The sequence below is a fragment of the Acinonyx jubatus genome, chromosome D3 (assembly GCF_027475565.1).
Source record: "Acinonyx jubatus isolate Ajub_Pintada_27869175 chromosome D3, VMU_Ajub_asm_v1.0, whole genome shotgun sequence".
Lineage (NCBI taxonomy): Eukaryota > Metazoa > Chordata > Mammalia > Carnivora > Felidae > Acinonyx > Acinonyx jubatus.
The window spans coordinates 90,021,101-90,041,576 of record NC_069392.1 but is presented as its reverse complement, the minus strand read 5'-3'; the positions used below and the strand labels follow the sequence as shown (position 1 = coordinate 90,041,576).

Below are 20,476 nucleotides of genomic sequence, written 5' to 3'. Positions count from 1 at the left end.
GGTTCACAGCGACGGAGTGAGCGCGGTCTTGGTGGTCGGTGCACGTCCAAGGGTGAAGGTGGAAACACAATTGGTGTAGAGTGGGTTTGGCTACATTCTGCCAAATGTTGATCCTTTTGGGGGGGAAAATCATGAATTTGCTGCTGAAGTTTATGTTAAAAATACAAATGAGGAACAGAGTTGTTTTTTTTTTAATCCAACTTTATCTTCCTTGCAAATGCTGCAAATTCTTGGGATACTTGTCTGATAAGCAGTCCTTGGTCTGATCTTGCGGTTTCTGTGCTCACGTGATTCCCCAAACAGTGAGCCCGAGTGGACCGCCTCTCATTTTCAGGAGGGTTGCCCTGTTCTGCCTGTCAATGCGTCTCACCATGCCTGGGGTGGGGGGAGGCGTGACCCCCAAGTGTGTGTGGGTCGCCGGGTCGACACCATCCACGAGTGTTCTCGACCCGGGTTCTTTGTTTACAGATGAGAACACACTGGAGAGTCTTGGAGACTGAACAGAGTGTGGGTACGGGCAGGGGCCCCACTTCCCAGTGTTTGGCTTGGGATCGGGGGCCAACAGAGGCACCCGCTGGTCAGGCTTCCCGTGCCTCAAGTCTGGGGGTTTTCGTTTTCTCCTCTCAGAAATGGGCAGAACAGAGCACGTGTCACAGGACTGTTGCTCGGATTGGAAACTTTGAGAGTCCCAGCCTTAAGGCTAACGCCTTCTGTTTTTCTTCTAGCTTCTGACCAGCGCACCGGCTCAGGATGGGAAACCACGCGGGAAAGCGGGAGTTAAACGCGGAGAAGGGCCACAAGGTAAGAAGCGAGCCGGGCTCAGAGCATCCCTCCAACAGCGTTTGGTTTTGTCCTTAAACACGACCCTCCCGATGCACACGGTGGCTGCCAGGGCTCCTGGTACAGCTGGTGGATTGTTACCCCCTACCTTAGAAACCTCTAGGGCAGACAGACCGAACCCCGCACGCCTCCGCCGGGACCCCAGGCCCACGACCTTGCCAGTGACACCCCCCTCCCTCCCGTCCCACACCATCGCCGTACCGCCCTTGGAAAGTACAGACGCGCCAGAGGGGAAAGGGCCAATAAAAATGGTCCGATTCCTTCCAGGGAGTCCTAAGGAGTCTCCTCTGTATTTTCCACACCACATCTGCCACCCACCAGGCTCCTGGTGGCCTCACGCTCTGGCCGGGGCTTTTTCTCCACCACCAAAGGGTCATTTCAGATGAGGAAAGGGGGCTGACATGGGGTGAGACGTGCTGAATCTCCCCTGACTCGGGGGGGGGGGCAGGCAAGGGAAATCACTCCTTGTCCTTGGTGCCTAACTCCACGGAACCTGACACGTGTTACAGCCCCAGACAGATGGCAGTTCACAGCGTCCTGGCACTGAGGCACCCCCAGCGCCACGTGGGACCGAACTGAGTGGAGGCCCACCCCCTCGTTGTGTTGCGTAGCATAGTCCTTATATGATAACAACCCACCCAGCAGCACTGGGTCCTTCCTGCTCGGTGCTTGGACCCCATTTCTGTACCAGCCGGCTGCGACATGTTCCGGAATTTGCTTTCAGGTCTTCCCCTGCAAAGGAATGAGTGAGAACTCCCTGTTCTTGCCCATGTTTTACCTCAACTGAAGTTGCAAACAGCATCATCTAGTTTCTTGACTCACGATTTCAGGCCCAAGGTGAACGGGAAGGGAGTTACGTGCCTGTGACGTTGCTATGGGTTCGGAATCCTCCTTTTCCCGCCGAAAGGGGAAAATTTTATGAATACTTCAACGATTCCAGTCAATACTGAACGGGGACTGACTTGTTAATTTTTAAAGGTCAAACCATTCTAGTGATACTCTCGTTGTCATAATGGGCAGAGGGGTTGAGCTCTGTGCCGGGTTACCGTGGAGCCTGGAGATGCGGGGACCGGGGTGCCCTCTGACCCAGAGCAGAGTCTCCCCCAGAGGTGAAAGTGGAGAGGGGCCCTAGGCGGAGCTCTGGCCTGTCAGGGCCGCGGGAGCGCAAGTCTTGTAGGGACAGATTTGCGACTCCGGTTCTAAACGCCACTCTGTGGCTCTCCGTTTCTTTCCTGTCGTTGGACCTCATAAAACCCAGAGACATGGTCTTAATTTGTTAATTCTACCTAAGAAAGGTTGTTGAGCAGCAGTAAAGCCTATACTTGAGGCTCTTGTCTCCTGACATCTGATGTGTAACGTTTGGATGGTTTGCAACATTGGAAATTTACGGACACTGGTTCCTGCAGGTGGTTGTTAGGTGTAAAAGCTCTTTGTAAAAAAACTGTTTTGTAACTGGATAGAAAATGTTTGATGCCGTTCAGAGCGAGTGCCAGAGATGTTACACGGCACGTAAACTTGTACCAGGACAGAAAACAAGTACACGAGCTCCTGCCATACTGTTGCCCATTCTGTGTGTTTCTGCATGTCATCCTGTGAGGCGTGTTTTGACTCGCGGGAGAGTGGAAGGAAAGCTTCTGTTGTGGCAGAGCGCTGGGCTGACCTGTTAGTGGGGGGCAGCTGCAAGGCAGAGTCCCTTCCGTTCCCCCCCCAAACCCTGGCCTCCTCCTCTGGCGGGAGCTGCTCCCTGGCCTGTCCACCCCTCACCTCCCGCATCGTGCCGTGCACGAGGGTTTTGGCATTGGTTGTTTGCACAGCTTCCTGGTCCGGCCAGGCCCTCTGTCCAGCGCTGGGGAAGGAGAGGTAGTCGCTTCCTGCCGGGACCTTCCAGTCTCCAGCTCTCGGGTTTCTGCCCGTGACTCAGCACCTTGTGCCTTCTTACTGGCTTCTCTCTCCTCCTAAAGAGGATGTGTCGGATGCAGGAGGGAGGAGCGTACGGAAGGAATTACTCCTCCAAAGGTGAAAGGAAAGGCCCCCCTTTCCACCCTGGCATTGCTGGTAACCGCTGGGGCAGGACGCACGGCCGTGTAGCAAGGTGGCTGACAGCCCTGTGCCCGTGGCCCCAGCACAGAGCAGAACACCCCATGGTGAGTGTGAGGGACAAAGACCCCAGCCCCGGGAGGAACCACGGGAACAGAACGTTTCCGTGATTCCTTCCCGTTCCCAGAAATGAAGAAACCCCTATTTTGCCTTTGATTCCCCATGTTTTTAAGACTCGTGGTAGAATTTGATTTCCAGATAGCACCAGCTCACTAACTTATCAGCTCTTTATCAGTCGCTCCCTGTCTAGCAAGGTGACTTGGTAGAACCAAAATGTCCCAGCTGCCCTGGATGAGCCAGAGGGCACCCACGTTTGCTGCTGAAACAACCCCCCCCCACTCCCGGCTCCAGGCCAGACTCACAGGGTTCTCAGCAGGCCCCTCCCCGTCACACAGAGGCTCCTGGAAAACTGGTTCCACAAGCTAAAAATAGACTCCCCTGCCTTTGGGGAGGCTGCACCTGGCTGATGGCCCTGGGGAACCTGGCAGGACACCTGCACAGGGAGAGGAGACATTTGGCTCACTGGCTACTACCGGATTCCTTACCTTTCGTCGGCTTGAATAGAAGGTGTCAGACCAACTGTTCCTTGGGAGGAACTGCGTATGCAACAGGCCCCGAGCAGAGGGTCCGTACATGACGGGCACTTGGGACATGGTCTTTATGCCACGGGCCCTGAGCAGAGGGTCCACCGATGACGGGCCCTGAGGTTAGGGTCCATACACCTCAGGCACTCCAGCCAGAGACCACGTATGTTGCTTAGGCTGCCCTGGGTTTGTATCCCACTCGGCATGGGACCCTGCATTTCCCCGTTTCCCAATTTCCTACCTACCTTAAGGAATTAGGATTTCCAGTGCCCTTGAACTATTTCTTAACATCTGAATTCTCAGCTTTGTCCGTTTTGTTTGTCTGTCTGTTTCTGTTTTTGAACACTGACATCAGTTTCCTTGGGAATGAACTTTAAAAAAAGGAGCCCTTAAAGTCCTCTGATTTCTTTCTTCTCCCGTGAAAGTAGAGGGTGTCACTCGTTAGAGTCATTCCTACTGAAATGTGAAAAATAAAGACAGCCAGTAGTCTGTGTTGACATATTTTCTCCTTTTTCCAAAATGAGTGAAATCAAGTGATGAGTTAAAATGTTGAAATCCTAGCCAAGCACAACAGTCCTGAAAACCTGCTTTCATCTGGGGGTGGCCTGGACTTCTCCTCGTGGTCGTATCTGGCCTCACATACTTTCTCCACAGGTGCCTGGCCATGTTTCTGGAGGTTTCTGTTTAATCAGCCTAAGGAAAAATAGACCACACTGAAAAACAAAATCTGAGAGCTTGCAAACATTCACATCCAAGTTTTACAGTGGGGAGTAACTTCGTAGTTTGGTATTTCCAATTAAACGGATTATCTGGGCTGTTGTTCAAAGCCGAGCGCATGCCAGCCAGGAACCACCAGCCCGTGCACGTTGCCTCTCCGGGGACGTTCACATCCCTGAAAAGTTCATTCGCGTATTTAATGATCATTAAAACCCACTTCCTTGATGAGACTCTCCAGAGAACATTCGAAGGATGCTCTGAGAAAAGAGGCACCAGTTTGCAGATGTACAAATATACCCAGCAACGTGCGGACCGTCTTTCCCTCTGACGGGAAAGTGCGTTTCCTTTGAAACCACCGACATCCCCGCTGTGCGAGGGGCAGACCTTGTCTGCCCGCTGGCTGGTTCCTCAAGGCCACGCCTCCACGGAGCCCTGGGTCCAGCAACTTCTCATCCCAGGTATGGGATGGATGCTGTTAGGTTGCCCCGCCTGTTTGGAACGTTCCGTTCTGGCTGTACCATCCTCAAGGGTGAGAAGGAGTTCTGTTTGAAACCATCATTGGTTCGAGCTAATCCTCTCTCCTCCCCACATGGAAGTCAAGTTCAACAGGGTCCTGACCTGGGCCAGCTCTGCTCGTGGATGTGTCCCCAGGCCCCCTCTCTTCCTGGCGCTGCGGGTGAGTGTGGCCAGTGCACCCCTCCCACCGCCAGCTCCAGGTCGCCCGGGCTCCCCCGGGGTCGCCAGCCTGCGAGCCCCGGGCCGGGCGCTTGTACTCCCTGCAGCCGCCCAGGCTCCAGCCAGCAGCCTCGTGAGACTGACTGAGCACAGAATTCACCCGGAAATACTTCCCTTCCTGATTTGACTGCAGTGCGTTGGCAATTGTTAGAGCCATAAATGCATAATGTCTAGTTTCGAGGCACATCACCTAAAGGAAACTTTGAGAACCCAGATAATTCTTGTGTTAATCATATGTTTAAAAGCTTCAGGAAGTGAAGGGGTGCCTGGGTGGCTCAGTTGGTTAGGCATCCGACTTCGGCTCAGGTCATGATCTCACGGTCCGTGGGTTCGAGCCCCGCGTCGGGCTCTGTGCTGACAGCTCGGAGCCTGGAGCCTGCTTCGGATTCTGTGTCTCCCTCTCTCTGTGCTCCTGCCTTGCCCACACACTCTCTCTGCCTCTCAAAAAGTGAATAAACGTTAAAAAAATATTAATAAAAAACAAAAAAAAAATGAAAGCCTGGGGAACTGAAAAGCAGAAGGTGTTTCCTTACAGGCACGTACCAAATAGTCTGATGGTCTGAAACACGGACACATCTAGACAACATCTAGTAAATTCATAGATGGCGAGGTAGAAACTTCCACTGTGCCTTACCCTCAGCAGCACCTCAGAGCTCGTTCTCTGTCAGTCCTGGTCTCTGTCTCTGCATCTCTGTCTCACACACACACACACACACACACACACACACACATACACCCCTGTAAAGGATTCCTCCCGACCCTGATGGTGGAACGTTCAACTGTCTCTCAGACGCATGTGGCCCAGAAGCACGTGATGTGCGGCTAGCACGACCCAAGAGCCACATTTGAAATGTTATTTATTTTTAAATCACTTAGACTTAAATGGTCTAAGTTTGGAGGTGTGGCACGGCCCCGCTGGATGTTCCGTCCCCATCACCCTAATCCTCAGGGTACCTGGAACCCCGTCAGATAAGCGTCAGCACCTTTCTGTCGGCGAAAAGAATTCTGGTCTCTGTCAAAGTCATATAGTTTCGTGCAAAGGTTAATGGTACCAGAAAGTACCATTAGTACCAGAAGTACCAGAAACTGCCGAGGGTGATGCTGGTGCCCTACAGTCTCCGACGGTGAGAAGGAGGTCTCGGGGCGCCTGGGGGGCTCAGCCAGTGGAGCATGTGACTTCAGCTCAGGTCATGGTCTCACAGCTTGTGAGTTTGAGCCCCGTGCCGGGCTTCACCCTGACGGCACGGAGCCTGCCTGGGATTCTCTGTCTCTGCCCTACCCCCCTGCTCTCGCTCTCTCTCAAAAATGAATAAACATAAAAAAAAAAAGAGAGAGAAAGAAGGTGTTCTTGCCCCCTGCAGCCCGGAAGGCCCACAGCACGCTGCTCTGTCTCCATCTCGTTCCAAGGCGGGCTGCCCGGGTCAGAATTCAGGCACGTGCGCGTTCAAACAGCGTATGTTGACACAGGCTGTTTCGGGATTCAATGAGCACTCGAGTCCACCCTCCTGCTTGCTTCCAGAGAACTTCAGTGAGCGCCGAAAAAGAGAGAAATACAATAATGTGAAAGACATGCCCTTTGAAAGAAGCCTTCCAAAATCTGTGAATAGTCAATAACCTTCTCATTACAATTCTGGAAAACTCACGGTGAGTCTGCATCTGACTTGAGCACAAGCCAGAGAATGTCACGCGAACCATCTTCCTGCCGTTGGGTTTTGTAAAGTCACGTTCGCGCTGGGGACCAGAGCCAGCTCTGGGGGGGGGGGAGGGGGCTCCCAACCCAGCGGGCAGGTGTTTGTGCCCCGCAGGGAAAGGCCGCAGTGCCCACTGGTGGGCATGTCGGTGCTGTGTCCGAGATACAGAGTTTTTTTTTACCAACTTTAGAGAATAGTCTTACTAAGTATTTACAGCAGATTCTAGAACGTGTTGAGTCAGCAGTGCTCCTGCCTGTAGGACGGACTCAAAAAGAAAGTCCCTTATCACCAATTTGCGTAGAAACATGACCCTAAGGTTGACTCTGCTGTCGAAGGGTCGGAAGCAGGCACTTGTTTCGTCAGCTGAAGCAAGAACGCTCACACCTTTGCGGGTCGGGCGGCAGTGAGTGGACAAACACCCGTGTAATTACCGAAGACAGAAGGTGTAATTAGTGACACAGCCACCCCTCAACAACCCTTAGTAAAAATAGCGCCAGGCTGATTATGACGCGGTGCCCCAGGCCACGTAAACCCACGAGCCGAGCCGTCAGCAGCCAGCCTGTGGACCGTCAGCCCGCAGGCTGACCCTTCCTGCTCCCTGCCCGGCGCCCCCGTGGCTTGGAGCCGGCCACCCTCCACCCTGGGGGGACCCCTTCCATGCCCGCTCCTCCTTCGAAGCCAAGGCCTCAGGATCCTGGGCCTGCGGTTGGGAAGGGCTCCCGACAGTCTCCGGGCTCAAGACCCCGAGGGCTCCGGCGTCTGGTTTGGGGCTTGAAAACCCCGCGGCCGGGACAGCCGTGCGATGCTCATGTTCTGTGTCCTTGCATGCTACCGTAGGGTTTCTGAGGTCTGCAAGTTCGTGGGCAAAGCTGGTTTTTATCAGAAACTGTGACCCAGTTCGCAAGCTGCTAACTTGAGACCCGAGCGGTTGTTAGATGTAAGTGATATATTAACACTGGTTATTAAAGTGAAATCAGGCACCAATAAAATAATTGCGTAAAACTACGGACAGGACAGAACACGCACCAGATGTCACATGTCCTCCGTGTTCGCCCGGCCTGCAAACCTGTCTTCTGTCTCCCGTCCCGGACTTATGTCCTTGGCCCGAGACGAGGCGGCCAGTGCTCCTGTGAGACAGGCCTGTTTGCCGGCTTGTTTCCAGCTGGACGCACCGAGCTTTCTTACTTCACTGGCCGATCTTCCCTAATGGCTCTGTCGCTGCGTCTGTGATGCTCTCTTATTGTGCGTGTGCGGACGGGGAGGAAGGGGAGTCCGAAATCTTGCCCTAGCGTCAAAGGGAGCACGGAGCGAGCAGAAGCACAGCTCCTTTCATTCCGTGTGTGTGTGTTTCAATCGAGAAGGCTTTTGAGCTTGTGATGAGTGTGCTTGCTCTGCATGAAGCGGTTTTTAAGCTCTCTTTGGGGTTTACCTGTGACCGAAAACATGGTCTCGGGTGGGGCCGAGCACATACTTGTTCGTGAATCATCAGTGACGTGGAGGGTGTTAGACGGGGGGGGGAGGCCTCGGGGACAGGTGACGAGCCACGTTTCCCGGAGCCGGCCGTGCTGGGGCTGAGGCCGCTTTGGGTGCTGAGTGGCTGTCATCACCCCCCGTGACTCAGTCCCTTGCCGTTCTGGCAGCTCACACAAGGCTGGCTGAACCCCGTGTCACAGTCCAGGCCAGGTGAGCTCAGGGACGCCACTGAGGAACTTAATCTTTGAAGGCAGATTTGTCTCTGATACCGACAGGGAAAAGCATGTCCTTTCATATGAAAACTCTGTGCTGCTTTATTATTAACAAGGAACGTGGGAATGCAGGCTGGTGCAGCCCCTCTGGAAAACAGGATGGAGGTTCCTCAAAAAACTAAAACTAGAACTACCCTACGACCCAGCAACCGCACTACTAGGCATTTATCCTCAGGATATAGGTGTGCTGTTTCGAAGGGACACGTGCACCCCAATGTTTATAGCAGCACTATCGACAATAGCCAAAGTATGGAAAGAGCCCAAATGTCCATCGATGGGTGAATGGATAAAGAGGATGTGGCATATATATACAATGGAGTATTACTCGGCAATCAAAAAGAATGAAATCTTGCCATTTGCAACTACGTGGATGGAACTGGAGGGTATTATGCTAAGTGGAATTAGTCAGAGAAAGACAAAAATCATATGACTTCACTCATATGAGGACTTTAAGAGACAAAACAGATGAACATAAGGGAAGGGAAACCAAAATAATATAAAAACTGGGAGGGGGGACAAAACAGAAGAGACTCATAAATATGGAGAACAAACTGAGGGTTACTGGAGGGGTTGTGGGAGGAGGGATGGGCTCAATAGGGAAGGGGCACTAACGAATCTACTCCCGAAATCACTGTTGCACCCTATGCTAACTAATTTGGATGTAAATTTTAAAAAATAAAACAATAGAACAAGTTAAAATAAAAAAAAAATTATAAGCAAGGGACAGAGAATATAAAAAACAGTAAGGTTTGAAATAAGTTAAATACAATTTTTTTAAATGAAAAATGTAAAACTCAGTTGACAGGTTGAAGTAAACGTTAGATACAGCTGAAGAAAAAATTATTGAATTAAAAGCTAGATACGGAGAAGTTACTTGAAAGTAGTCCAAAGATACAAAAATATGGAAAATGTATGTTCCTAAATTATGGAAAGACACAAAACACTGATTCCAGAAACCCACTGATGGCCTTAAATAACAAATACATATATGACTATATTTATATAGTTAGTCATCTGACATTTTTTTTGAGAGAGAGAGAGAGGGCACAAGTGAGTGAGGGGCAGAGAGATTGGGAGAGAGAGAATCCCTTGTGGGAGAGACAGAAGTGAGGCTCACCGGAAGCAGGGCTCATCCCCACCCGAAGAGGAACTCGAACTCATGAACCGTGAGATCATGACCTGACCCAAAGCCAGATGCTTAACCAACTGAGCCACCCAAGCGCCACAGTCATCCAACATTTTACATGAAACTGTGGAGCACTAAATGGAGTAGGATATCTACAGAAGCCTGAGCAAAAGGGATGGTTTTAACCTGATAGCTGGAAGACAGAAGCAGTGGGAGACTCTCTAATGTACCTAGAAGAAAATAAATGTCAACCTAGAACTCTATACCAGCAAAAGTATTTTTCAAGTCTAATGATGAAATTTTGAGTTTTTTCTATCTCAATGAAAACTGAAAGTTTACCAAAAATTCTCACTGAATAAAACTCCAAAAGTTTTCCTCACTCAGAAAGAAAAAAAAGAGAGAGAGAACATCTTTATACTTCGTAAAACCCTCTTACGGTACTTTGAACGAAAGGAAATGTAAAAATCCAGGTGTCAAAATGTTATTTCCTATCTTTTCTCACTTAACTCCTTTGGCAGTGTGGTTTTAAACGTTTAAATTTGGAAGCAGGAGATTTTATGTGCTGGAATATGCTTGTGAAAAGTTGTCTTCCGTGTGTGTGTGTGTGTGTGTGTGTGTGTGGAGGGGGTGTTTCGAGCCCGCCAGCCCCAAACGCCGTGAACACTAATCACCAGCCTCCAGTTCACCTTCTCCTGCTCAGCCCAGCTCCGCAGTCACATGCATCCAACCTAGTCTCCTAGCCGTGACCTGGTACCTGCATTACTTTAATTGTCCTATAGTTAGGCAAAAACCTAGATAAAGTTCATTCTTCATGTTTCGGTGGCTATTGGCCCTTGCAGAACAGACTGTTATTTAATGCACCCTAAATTACACTTGAGCACGAGGCATGTGTCACCAAACACGGGCCATACGTCAACAAGTAAGGCAGGTGGGTGATGACATTAATTACACACGGCGTGGTAGGATTAGGGCAGGGAGGCGTGTGCTCCTGCCTCGAAATTGCGTTAAGACACGTAAGAAAACACCAGCGTCTTCAGATTTAAAAGTAAAGGCTAGCTCCGGTGCTGCTTTCCGATGTGTTTGAGGAGGGCCTTGACGGCTCAGCTCTCCCTCCAGCCAGGCCATCCTCTCCTGCCCCCGGGGCCCGGCCAGGCCGCCTCGCACCTGCCGTCTAGTCTCTGGCTTCTCCCAGACCCCCTCTTGCAGCTACTCTGAGTCACTGTGCTCGTGTAGCACCCTACCCCCAATGACAGGTCCCTTGTGTGTGTCTCTGGGGTTTTGCCCCGGATGCCAGCACCCACTGTCAGCCCGTTTCCTCACCCGTGAAAGGTGCCGTGGGTACCCCGCTGGCCCCGAGCACTGAGCCGTTGTGTGCATTTGGGCATCTCGCCTGTCTGCTCTGCACGCACTTGTGGGGCCCTGCTGTCCCCAGGCTCTGTGCTATGATTTAGAGACACCAGTTTGCACTCAGTGAGTGGAATTTACAGAAGCCGCTTCTGAAACCCTGAACTCTGCATGCATGTGGTCCCAGGTGGAGGCTTAGAGCCCCCGTGGGTGCGGGAGTGGCTTTGCGAGGACTTGTGCAACAGCAACCACTCTGGGGATCCTAGCACCACCTCCAGGAGGGACCAGGGTCCCAGCTGGCTCCTCACTGTCCAGACCTCCTCCCCCTGGTGCCTGAGGAGCGTTGAAAGAGGCCAGACTAGGGGTGCCTGGGTGGCTCAGTCGGCTAAGCGTCCGACTCTTGGTTTCAGCCCAAGTCACGATCTCCTAGTTTGTGACTTGGAGCCCTGCATCTGGCCCTGCGCTGGCAGCAGGGAGCCTGCGTGGGATTCTCAGTCTCTCCCTGTCTCTGCCCCTCCCCTGCTCATGCTATCTCTGTCTCTCTCAAAATAAATAAATGAACTTAAAAAAAAAAAAAAGAAGAAGAAAGAAAGAGGCCAGACTTGAGCCAGATTCAGTGGGGGAGGGGACGCAGCGGCTGGCCTTCTCAAAGGGGAGTGGTGGAACCCCCAACCAGGGATGCCCTCAGACACCATAGCTCCTGGGAGCTCTTGGGCTTCTGTGCAGTGGCCCCAGCCCAGGCTCATCTCAGGGCAGGAAACAATGAGAGGAAATGGCCTGATCGAATGCATGTCCTTGTCTTTCTAGAAAGTAAGGCCTCCGTGAAAGCACGTGTGTCTAAGGGACGCTCAGTGACGCTGACGGCCACGTTCGCTTCATCGTCTAGGCTGTCCTGGCTCGTTGTTCCTGAGGCGCTAAAATCATGGGTCTTAGATTTTTAGACCCATGAATTAGTAAAAGGGCTCTTGTGACTGCCACCCACACACCAAATAAATTGAATGCAAAATCCTTTTTTTGTCCTTCTATTCTACTTTGTCACAACTACAGTGTTTTAAAAAACGGTTCATTGCAGCGCATTTCAAGGTGAAATGTGACGTGGTATTTGTAGAATATTCCAAGAGTGTATGATTCTTCCTTTTGACGAGCCATGTTTAATGCACAGACTCCTCTCCTTTGATGGTTCGAATGCAAAGTATGTAGTTACTCGGTTTAGGAACATTGCATTTCATGCCTTTCTTGCCAGCTCTTCAGTGTTTTAAAAAGAAAATCAGTCTTTGATTTTCTGGTCTTTGTTCGTGAACATACGTGATAGCACTCTACTAGGAGACAGAGTGTGGTTTTTTAAAGTCACAGTGCCCACAGTGCTCAGAACACCAGGATGCTTCACGAGCAACACGGAGAAACCCAACGGAGTGCATCTGTCCTGGGTGACCCAGCCTCCACGTGACCTGTCGGGTCCATAAAGACTTGGTTCAAAATATGTTTATAATTTGTATCTTCACCTAACTAGATGCTGCCTTGATTTTATCGTCAGTTACGAAACAAGAGCGGTCTGTGGCCTGAAAAAGAAATTTTCTCCTGAATGTGCCTTTGCAGCCAACGTCACGTTCAGACCCTTGATGGAGGGAGGACTCGATCTCATCACCCCTGGTGATCGGACCTATCACCACCTGTACTCCTGGAGTTCTCCAGACATTCCCAGTCTCTTAATGGAGTCCACAGATGTAGCCTGATTGGTTTCTCCGGCGCCGAGAGCCCGCTGGGGCCAGGTCTGCGGCTCTCACGGCTCGGCCCCCATCACAGGGACAGCAGGGTTCCTCTTGGAAGACGAGCGTGTGCGTGGACCAGGGATAATTCCATGTGCAGTGCGAGTGCGTTTGCTTAGAGCGAGGACACCAGAGTGCAGGTGCAATTCTAGTTCTGTGGGAAATTTCTCTTTCTGTTTGAACCTTACCGCATTAACAGGCTCACGAAAGCCTGTTTGTTGCTTAAAAACGATTTTACGTTCACCTCTTCTAAAGTAAGGAAAATAGAAGAGGCAGGTTTGCAAGATAAGTAATGGTAGCTGGCAGGCTTCCCACACGGGGCCGTTGGGACCCTCATGGCCACTTTCAGCAAGGAGGCCGGGAGGCTGGCATCGCTGAGGGCTACGGTCAGAAATACAGAAGTGTTAGACCTTATTGTCCTTCTGCCCTGTCCTCATTGGGGGAAGCAAGTGGATAAGCATGTGCGGGCATGGGGGCATATGTTTGGGGAACATAAGTAGGACCCCGAGGTTTTTATTACATGAAACTGAAGGCAATGCATTCAGCTTCCAGTTGAGAAGATGAGAGTTTTCCACCGCCTTGTTCTGTTTTCAGTAATGTAGAACATCCTTTGGAACTGAATGAACTTCCTTACGTGAATCGCCTTTCAGTGTGTTTTCATCGAACTTGCAATTTACTCTAGAACTCTAAGCGAAAGAGCTACGCTCAACAGTCTCTCTCTCCCTCTCCCCCTCACACCCTTCTTTATGTGACCATCCTTCTCATTTAAGACGTGACCGGCTGATACAGCAGTAGCTTCCAGGAATAAATGGCAAGATATTTGTGTTCCGAAAATAGAAGTTACTGTGTCCGGTTACGCAACGGGCCCCGATAAACAGTCTTGCTGTGACGCTGGTCAGTGCTTGTTTTGCTGTGACTTCTGAAAGTCACTGTTTAAATCAAACCCTGGGCTCATTTCTTTGCCCTGATTATTGGAACACCACAGTCCTAATTACATTACAAAATGATCTTGGCAGAGACGGTGGCTTTAACACTCAAGTAGTTAAAAGAGCCACTTCCTAATCTAGGGTAACGGCTCCATAAACCGCCTCGAATACTGAGCTCCAGACTCCCTTCCAGTGATGCGGGGACCTTTCGCTGTTAACTGCCTGCAGGCCCAGCTCCCACGCTTTTTAAAAACACCTTTATGAAGATGTAATTCACATGCCGTACCATTCACCCATTTGAAGTGTACAATTCGGTGGGTTTCTGGTGTATTCACAGATATGCAGGACAGTCACCAACGGTCAATTTTAGCTATTGGCGTCATCTCAGAGAGAAGCTGTCATTCACAGCTTCTCCATCCAGCCCTCAGCCTCCGTGCCCCGGCCCTCAGCAACCACCAATCTCTTTTCTGTCTCTAGGTTTCCCTGTTCTGGGCATTTCACCCGAATGGAATCATCTGATAGGTGCTCGTTTCTGTCTGGCTCCTTTCGTGGAGCATAATGTTTTCAGAGCCCACGTAGCACGGGCCAGCACTCCATTCTTTTTTACGGCTGAATAATGTTGCGTTGTGTGGACGGACCACATTCGGTGTATCCGTTCACCCATGGATGGGCATCGGGCTCTTTCCACCTTTTGGGGCTTATAAATACCACGGCTAGCAGCAAAAGCTCATGTACGAGCTTTTGTGTGCACATGTGTTTTCTTTTCTCTTGTATCGTTTCTTAATTAAAAAAAAAAAACCTGGATTTTCATATACTCTTGTTAGCAGAAATGCTTGCTGTGTTTTCTTTGATGCCATTAAAACAGACAGGTCTGGATAAGGAGCACTGACTTTGCAATCTCACGCCATGGAGACTTGTAACATCATTGTTTGTTTCTTTCTTTCTTCTGGGGTCTGCGATATTGAGCAGGAGACGTTTTCTGTGCCTTTGTCCGTAAATGCATTGGAGGTAATCACTGTCGCCAGGTGTAGAAATAACCAGCCTAAGACGTAGAATAAAGTCTTCCAAAATTTTAATCCCCCACATTTCAAAAACCAGTCTGGGATCCTAGCACTGAATCCCACGCAGTCCCCACAGCGGATGAGCCAGCTACGTGAGGAATGATGCCTCACCTTTAACGTCATAGCCAGAAGCTCACCGGGTCCTGGCTATGGGGTGCATTCCGCTCTTTTTCTTCTAACCAATAGTTCTATTGAGATAAATTCAGATACCCTTAACCTTCACCCATCTGAAACGTACAGCTCAGTCCTCTTTAGTATCTTCCCAGGATTGTGCAGCCATCACCACAGTCTGACTTTATAACGTATTTGTCACCTCTCAAGGAGACCTCGCAGCCACTAGAAGCCCCCGCTTAACCCCGTCCACCCCAGGCAACTGCTAACATACTTCCAGTCCCTCTGGATTTGACTGTTCTGGACGTTTCGTTCATAGGTGATGACGCAGCATGGATGTTTGGCGACCGCCTCCTTCCGTATAGCACAGTGTTTTCAAGCTCATGCCTGTGGCAGGTGGCAACACTTTGTTCCTTGCTGTTAAAGAATTATATGCCCTTGTAGGAATAGGCCACATTTTAATTATCCATTCATTCGCTGCTGGTCATTTGGGATGCTTCCGTCGTTTGGTATTGTGAATATGCTGCTACGAACACTCTTACACAGGTTTTTGCCTGGACGTACGTTTTCATTTCTCTCGGGCGTGTACCCAGGAGTGGATCTGATGAGTCCTACTACGGTAACTCTGTGATGAACCGTGTGGGGACCCATCAAGCTGTCTTGCACAATGGCTGCACCGTTTTACTGGCAGTGTCTGAGGGTTTCCGACTTCTCCGTGTCCTGACCAAGTTACTGTTGTCAGTCTTCTTGCTTGTATCCGTCCTAGCGGACGCAAAGTGGTACCTCACATTGTGCTTTTGATTGTATTTCCTTCATGCACGATAATGTTGAGCATCTTTTCCTGTACTTACTGGCCATCTGTCTGTCTTCTTCAGAGAAATGCCTATTCAGATTCTTGGCCCGTTTTTTAAAAAATTAGGCGTTTTGTCTTTTCATTGTTGAATGGTAGGAGCTCTTTACATATTCTGGACACGAATATCTTATCAGATAGGTGATTTGAAAGTATTTTCTCTCTTTCTCCAGGTTGTTGTTTTCCTTTCTTGATGGCGTCCATTGCAACACACAGTTTTAAATTTCGACGAGGTCTGATTTATCCATTATTTCTTTTGTGCTGTGTTCCGGGGTCCCATCTAAGAACCATTGCCAACGGGCCCCTTGTTCTAAATTAAATCTGGTTCTCACCTTCGGTTTCTAATCCAGTCATGTTGTCCCCTCTCTCAAATTAAACTCAAAAGAGTTTTTGATGACTTACAAAGTATTTGAATTTGTTACCAGCAAGCACACTAGTGAATGGATTTACAGTTTTCTCTCCTTCTCAAATACTTCTTTTGGTCTAGACCAGGGGCTCTCAGCTAAGAGTGACCCTCCCTTCCCATCCTCAGGGACATTTGTCAACGTCAGGAGATATTTCTTATTGTCACAGCAGCAGGATACCATGAGCATCACGTGGGTAGAGGCCAGAGACGCTGCGAAACATCCCACAGTGGACAAGAAACCCTACACCGCACAGCCAACACTCATCCAGCCCACGGTGTCAGTAACACAACACCGAGAAGCCGTTGTCTAGACTGTCGGAGGCCTGCCCTTTTGCACTAATACGTGCATTCTGTGTCTGCATTCTGAGTCTGCAATAAGGAGGTCACGCCGTGGAGATGAGCCATGAGTCTGGCTTTCATTTTGCTTCAAATTCTTTACTTCGATCCTAAGATCTTCCAATGTTTTTCTAGTTTCTTCTGCTGCTTCTCCAGACCCAGCCTAGAGCAGGAGTCAGTATGATACTTCGTTTTTTCGTTTTTTTTTAACATTTATTTATTTTTGAGACAGAGAGAGAGAGAGCATGAATGGGGAGGGTCAGAGAAAGAGGGAGACACAGAATTTGAAACAGGCTCCAGGCTCTGAGCGGTCAGCACAGAGCCCGACGCAGGGCTCAAACCCACAGACCGTGAGATCATGACCTGAGCCGAAGTCGGACGCTTAACTGACTGAGCCACCCAGGTGCCCCTGATCCTTTGTTTTTAAGAAACAAACCAAAATTGCGGAGTAATGAGTGCAAAGTTGTAAGAACTATTTATATTACACCCCCAACACAGGCATACACACACACACACACACACACACACACACACACACACACTCATACTCAGGAATTTTTACTTCCATGGTTTCAGACAAAGTTTATCACCACATTTAAATAACAGGAACATACAGGAGGATGTTTCCATGCACATAAAATAGCGGTGATTTGACCCTCGCTCCGCCCTAGCCCATGAAGAGCGGCTCAGCCCCAGACCGCGTCGGCCAGACAGACCTTGGCCGTGGCTTCTCCTCTGCTTCGGTGGCACGTGCATCTTTGGGATGCAACCGAAGGATGGAGCTGTAGGCCTTCGGCGTGTACACAGCCAGCCCGTACAGGGCCTGGACTCAATCCGAGCGTAAGAGAATGTTTTGCCTCTTGAGTAAAATAAAAGGGAGCGAGTTTCCCTTAGCCTCCACAGTTCTCCGTACAAACGTGCCGGCAGCCTGGCCTTCGCGTCCCCGGTGCCCGTGCCGCCCAAGCCACGGCCGAGGAATTGTCACCCTGCCCCGAGCCCTCCGGGGCTGGGTCCCCAGCAGCCCTCCCCTCCTGGGAGCCCGTGTCACCTGCCAGTGGTGTGGGGCCGGGGTGGCTGCTCTTCCCACCTGACGAGTGCTTGGCCCTGTGACCTCCGTCCACAGCTCTTCATCCCCCGCTCTGAGCACGTGGGGACCGTGTTCTGTCTCTTCGCTGACTCTGGAGCCTGGAGCTGGGAAGCATGAGGGTCCTTCGGAGGCTCACGTCGGGGGAGATGACAGCCAGTGCTCTGTGACTCTCCCCTCATTGCCTCCCCGGCTCTGGCAGGCCTGCTCTGTGGGGCCAACTCGTCTTGGCTCACCGAGCCGCCTTCCTGGGGGCTTGGTGGATGGGGGGGGTTGCTGAACCAGGTGTGTCCTGGGCAGGTCCTAGGAAGCCCGGGCAGGGCCAGGAGGCTTCCCTGTCTTGGGGTGCACAAGATTTGGGCAGGCTGGGCGGTGGAGCCATCCCAGCCCCAAGTGCAGCCCCTGGCCGTAAGAGGCTGTCTGGGGCTGTCTGGGCCACGTGAGGCACACTGTTGACATGAGCCGTAACCCCCCCCCCATCAGGAATGCTCTGCCCCCCCCCCCCCGACACCTTCCCCACGCTTCTGTCCAGACCAGAAACGCCCTTTCTGCACATCTGCCTCGAGGTTTCCGTCTGGGCTCTGACCTGAGAGGCTGGTGCGTGAGCACACATCATCGGAACCTCTCTTGGCTTCAGTGATCTCAGTAGTAAAATGGGCCGGTTGGGCGGCCTCTGGATTCCTCCCAACTGTAGAAGTCTTGCCTCCCTCTGTCTCCTCTGAACTCAGCTGAGCACAGCTGCCCTGGAGAACTTTGAGCTGGAGAAGGAAACATGTCAGGTTGGGTGTGACCGTGAAGCGGTCAATGCCAAGAGACTGCGCCATCACGTGGCCGACGTTCGGGAGGCCGCCTGTTCTGCAACCAGCTCTTAGGAGGACGCCCCAGCGTCTCTCGTATTCTACACATCCTGCAGGCAAAGCCTCAGGATGGTGGGGCGGGCGGGGGGGCGGGGCAAACATACTGTCTCTTGTACAGGATTCGGGGTCCCTAAGCCAAGATCCTTCTTCCAACAGCACAACCCTGCACATCGGGTCCGTGCCCACTGACCTTAAGAACCGGGGCTTGGTCCCCACGGGCTCGTAGGAACCTGTAGGAACCGAGTGCCCAGATGATGAGGTTCTAGGACTGCTGTGGGTAATCAGCCATCTGTGGTCTCTGATCCAGGAGTCTCCTGTCTTCCGTCAGCACCCATGACACCAGCAGGCCAGCTCGTCAGCCTGCAGCCTGCATAGAAGTAAGATCTCGGGTTTTTCACGGCCTTCAACACTAACCTGGTGTCAGTTCTTTCCAGAAAAGTAGATAATGCAAAAGTTTCTATCTTATGAACCGATCTTCTACACTTGTCGTGCTGAACATCGTTTGCATTATAAAAACAACAAATCGCTGTGTCATTTTTCTTCTGGGGGGTCTCAGAAAAGTAGGTGTGGTGTGGTTCCTACAGCAAATACACCCGGGGGTGGAGTCAAGCTTGCATACCCCGCACTTGGTTCGACTGAACGCCGGCTGGCTTGTTTTCCGATTTCATTTCCGACGTGTCCGTTTTGTTTACTGCACTGTGAACTCCTCCAGGAAGCTCTCTTGTCTTGTCCCAGCCCCAGCTCCCAGCACGTTTGGGTGGGAACCAGTCAGTGAGTGACTGAATGGGAACCTAGTCAGGGAACTCAAACCAGACCCAACTCCCTGCGTCTAAGCCTGTGAGTCCCAACTCAAGTTTTATGAAATCACATGAAATGTCATCTTCTTCTAAGGTATTGCAGACTTTTCAAAATCACTTCTTTTTTTCTTTTTTAAAGCAGCCCGTGGTGGGTCACGCCTCCGAGTCCAACAGTTTAAAATGGTCTTGTGGTTTAAAATATCACTTTTAATATCTTTCAACATCTTTCCTCTCCTGATGCCTGTTTTTTAGTTTGAATCAGAATTTTGTAAATTGTATAATTTTTTTAAAACTGTGACTCCAGGGTTGTCCTCTCTCAGAGACTTTTTAATTTTTTTTTTTCCGGATGTTGCTATGGCGATTAGAAACTTATCTTCTGGGGGGCGCCTGGGTGGCGCAGTCGGTTAAGCGTCCGACTTCAGCCAGGTCACGATCTCGCGGTCCGTGAGTTCGAGCCCCGTGTCAGGCTCTGGGCTGATGGCTCAGAGCCTGGAGCCTGTTTCCGATTCTGTGTCTCCCTCTCTTTCTGCCCCTCCCCCGTTCATGCTCTGTCTCTCTCTGTCCCAAAAATAAATAAACGTTGAAAAATAAATAAATAAATAAAAGAAACTTATCTTCTGGGCCATTCCTCCTAAAATTGTTGCTTCCAGACCATCAGCCTTTCAAAAACTCAAGGCTGATTAAATGCATTTTATACTTACAATTCCGTGTATGTGTAAATAGCTACACTTTAAGAAAATCTCTTAGGATGGCTGGGGTCCCTGGACGGTGGGTTAGGTCGCAGGGAAATGACTGGACAAGATAGGTACAAAGTTACAAGTGGCTGAACAGACCAGGGCCTAAAATAATTAAACCCGGATGCCTTTTACCAGTGTTTTGGTTTGTTTGCAGCTTTGGTAGGTTTGACTCAATTTTATCCTTTGTTGTTCCGTTTGGTCCTCATGGAGGCGGCCCTGAATCGTACTTCCTGGGTACCAAGGCGAACCCTGTGAATTCCCAGGTCCCTCTCTCCTCACACCGACCCTAGTGCTGGACCCACACTGGCCCATGAGGAACACTTTGATGCTTAAAGTTTAGAAGTCAAGGCCAGGTGAGGTTTTTGTGTTTTGTTGGTTTTTTTAATGTTTTATTCACAAAAAAAAAAAAAAAATGAGAACGTTCTCTGGTTTGTAAGTAGGTTAGGAGACTAGAAATTCCTTAATACCAAAAAAAGCACTAGAAATTCCTTAATGCCAAAAACAGTGCCTTTCTCTGTTTCACTATTCATGTTAACATCCAGAGCTATTTGTGCTACATATAGAGGGACGTAGAGGGACTTGTGTTCATTTCCTGATGCTTCTGCAACAAAGGTCTGCAAACCGGTGCTAAAAACACCAGGAATTTGGTCTCTCACACTGTTGGAG

General features: G+C 50.4%; 1 protein-coding gene across 2 annotated transcripts in view; it reads left to right on the top strand.

The window, feature by feature from the left end:
* Positions 1 to 20,476, top strand: part of MBP (myelin basic protein) — a 117,494-nt gene that overhangs the window by 23,633 nt on the left and 73,385 nt on the right. For both annotated transcript variants that reach the window (XM_053206054.1, XM_027069205.2), the window contains exon 2: positions 726 to 801. In XM_053206054.1, the coding sequence (XP_053062029.1) occupies positions 751 to 801 (51 nt within the window). In that variant the 5' untranslated portion in view covers positions 726 to 750. The remainder of the gene's footprint in view (positions 1 to 725; positions 802 to 20,476) is intronic.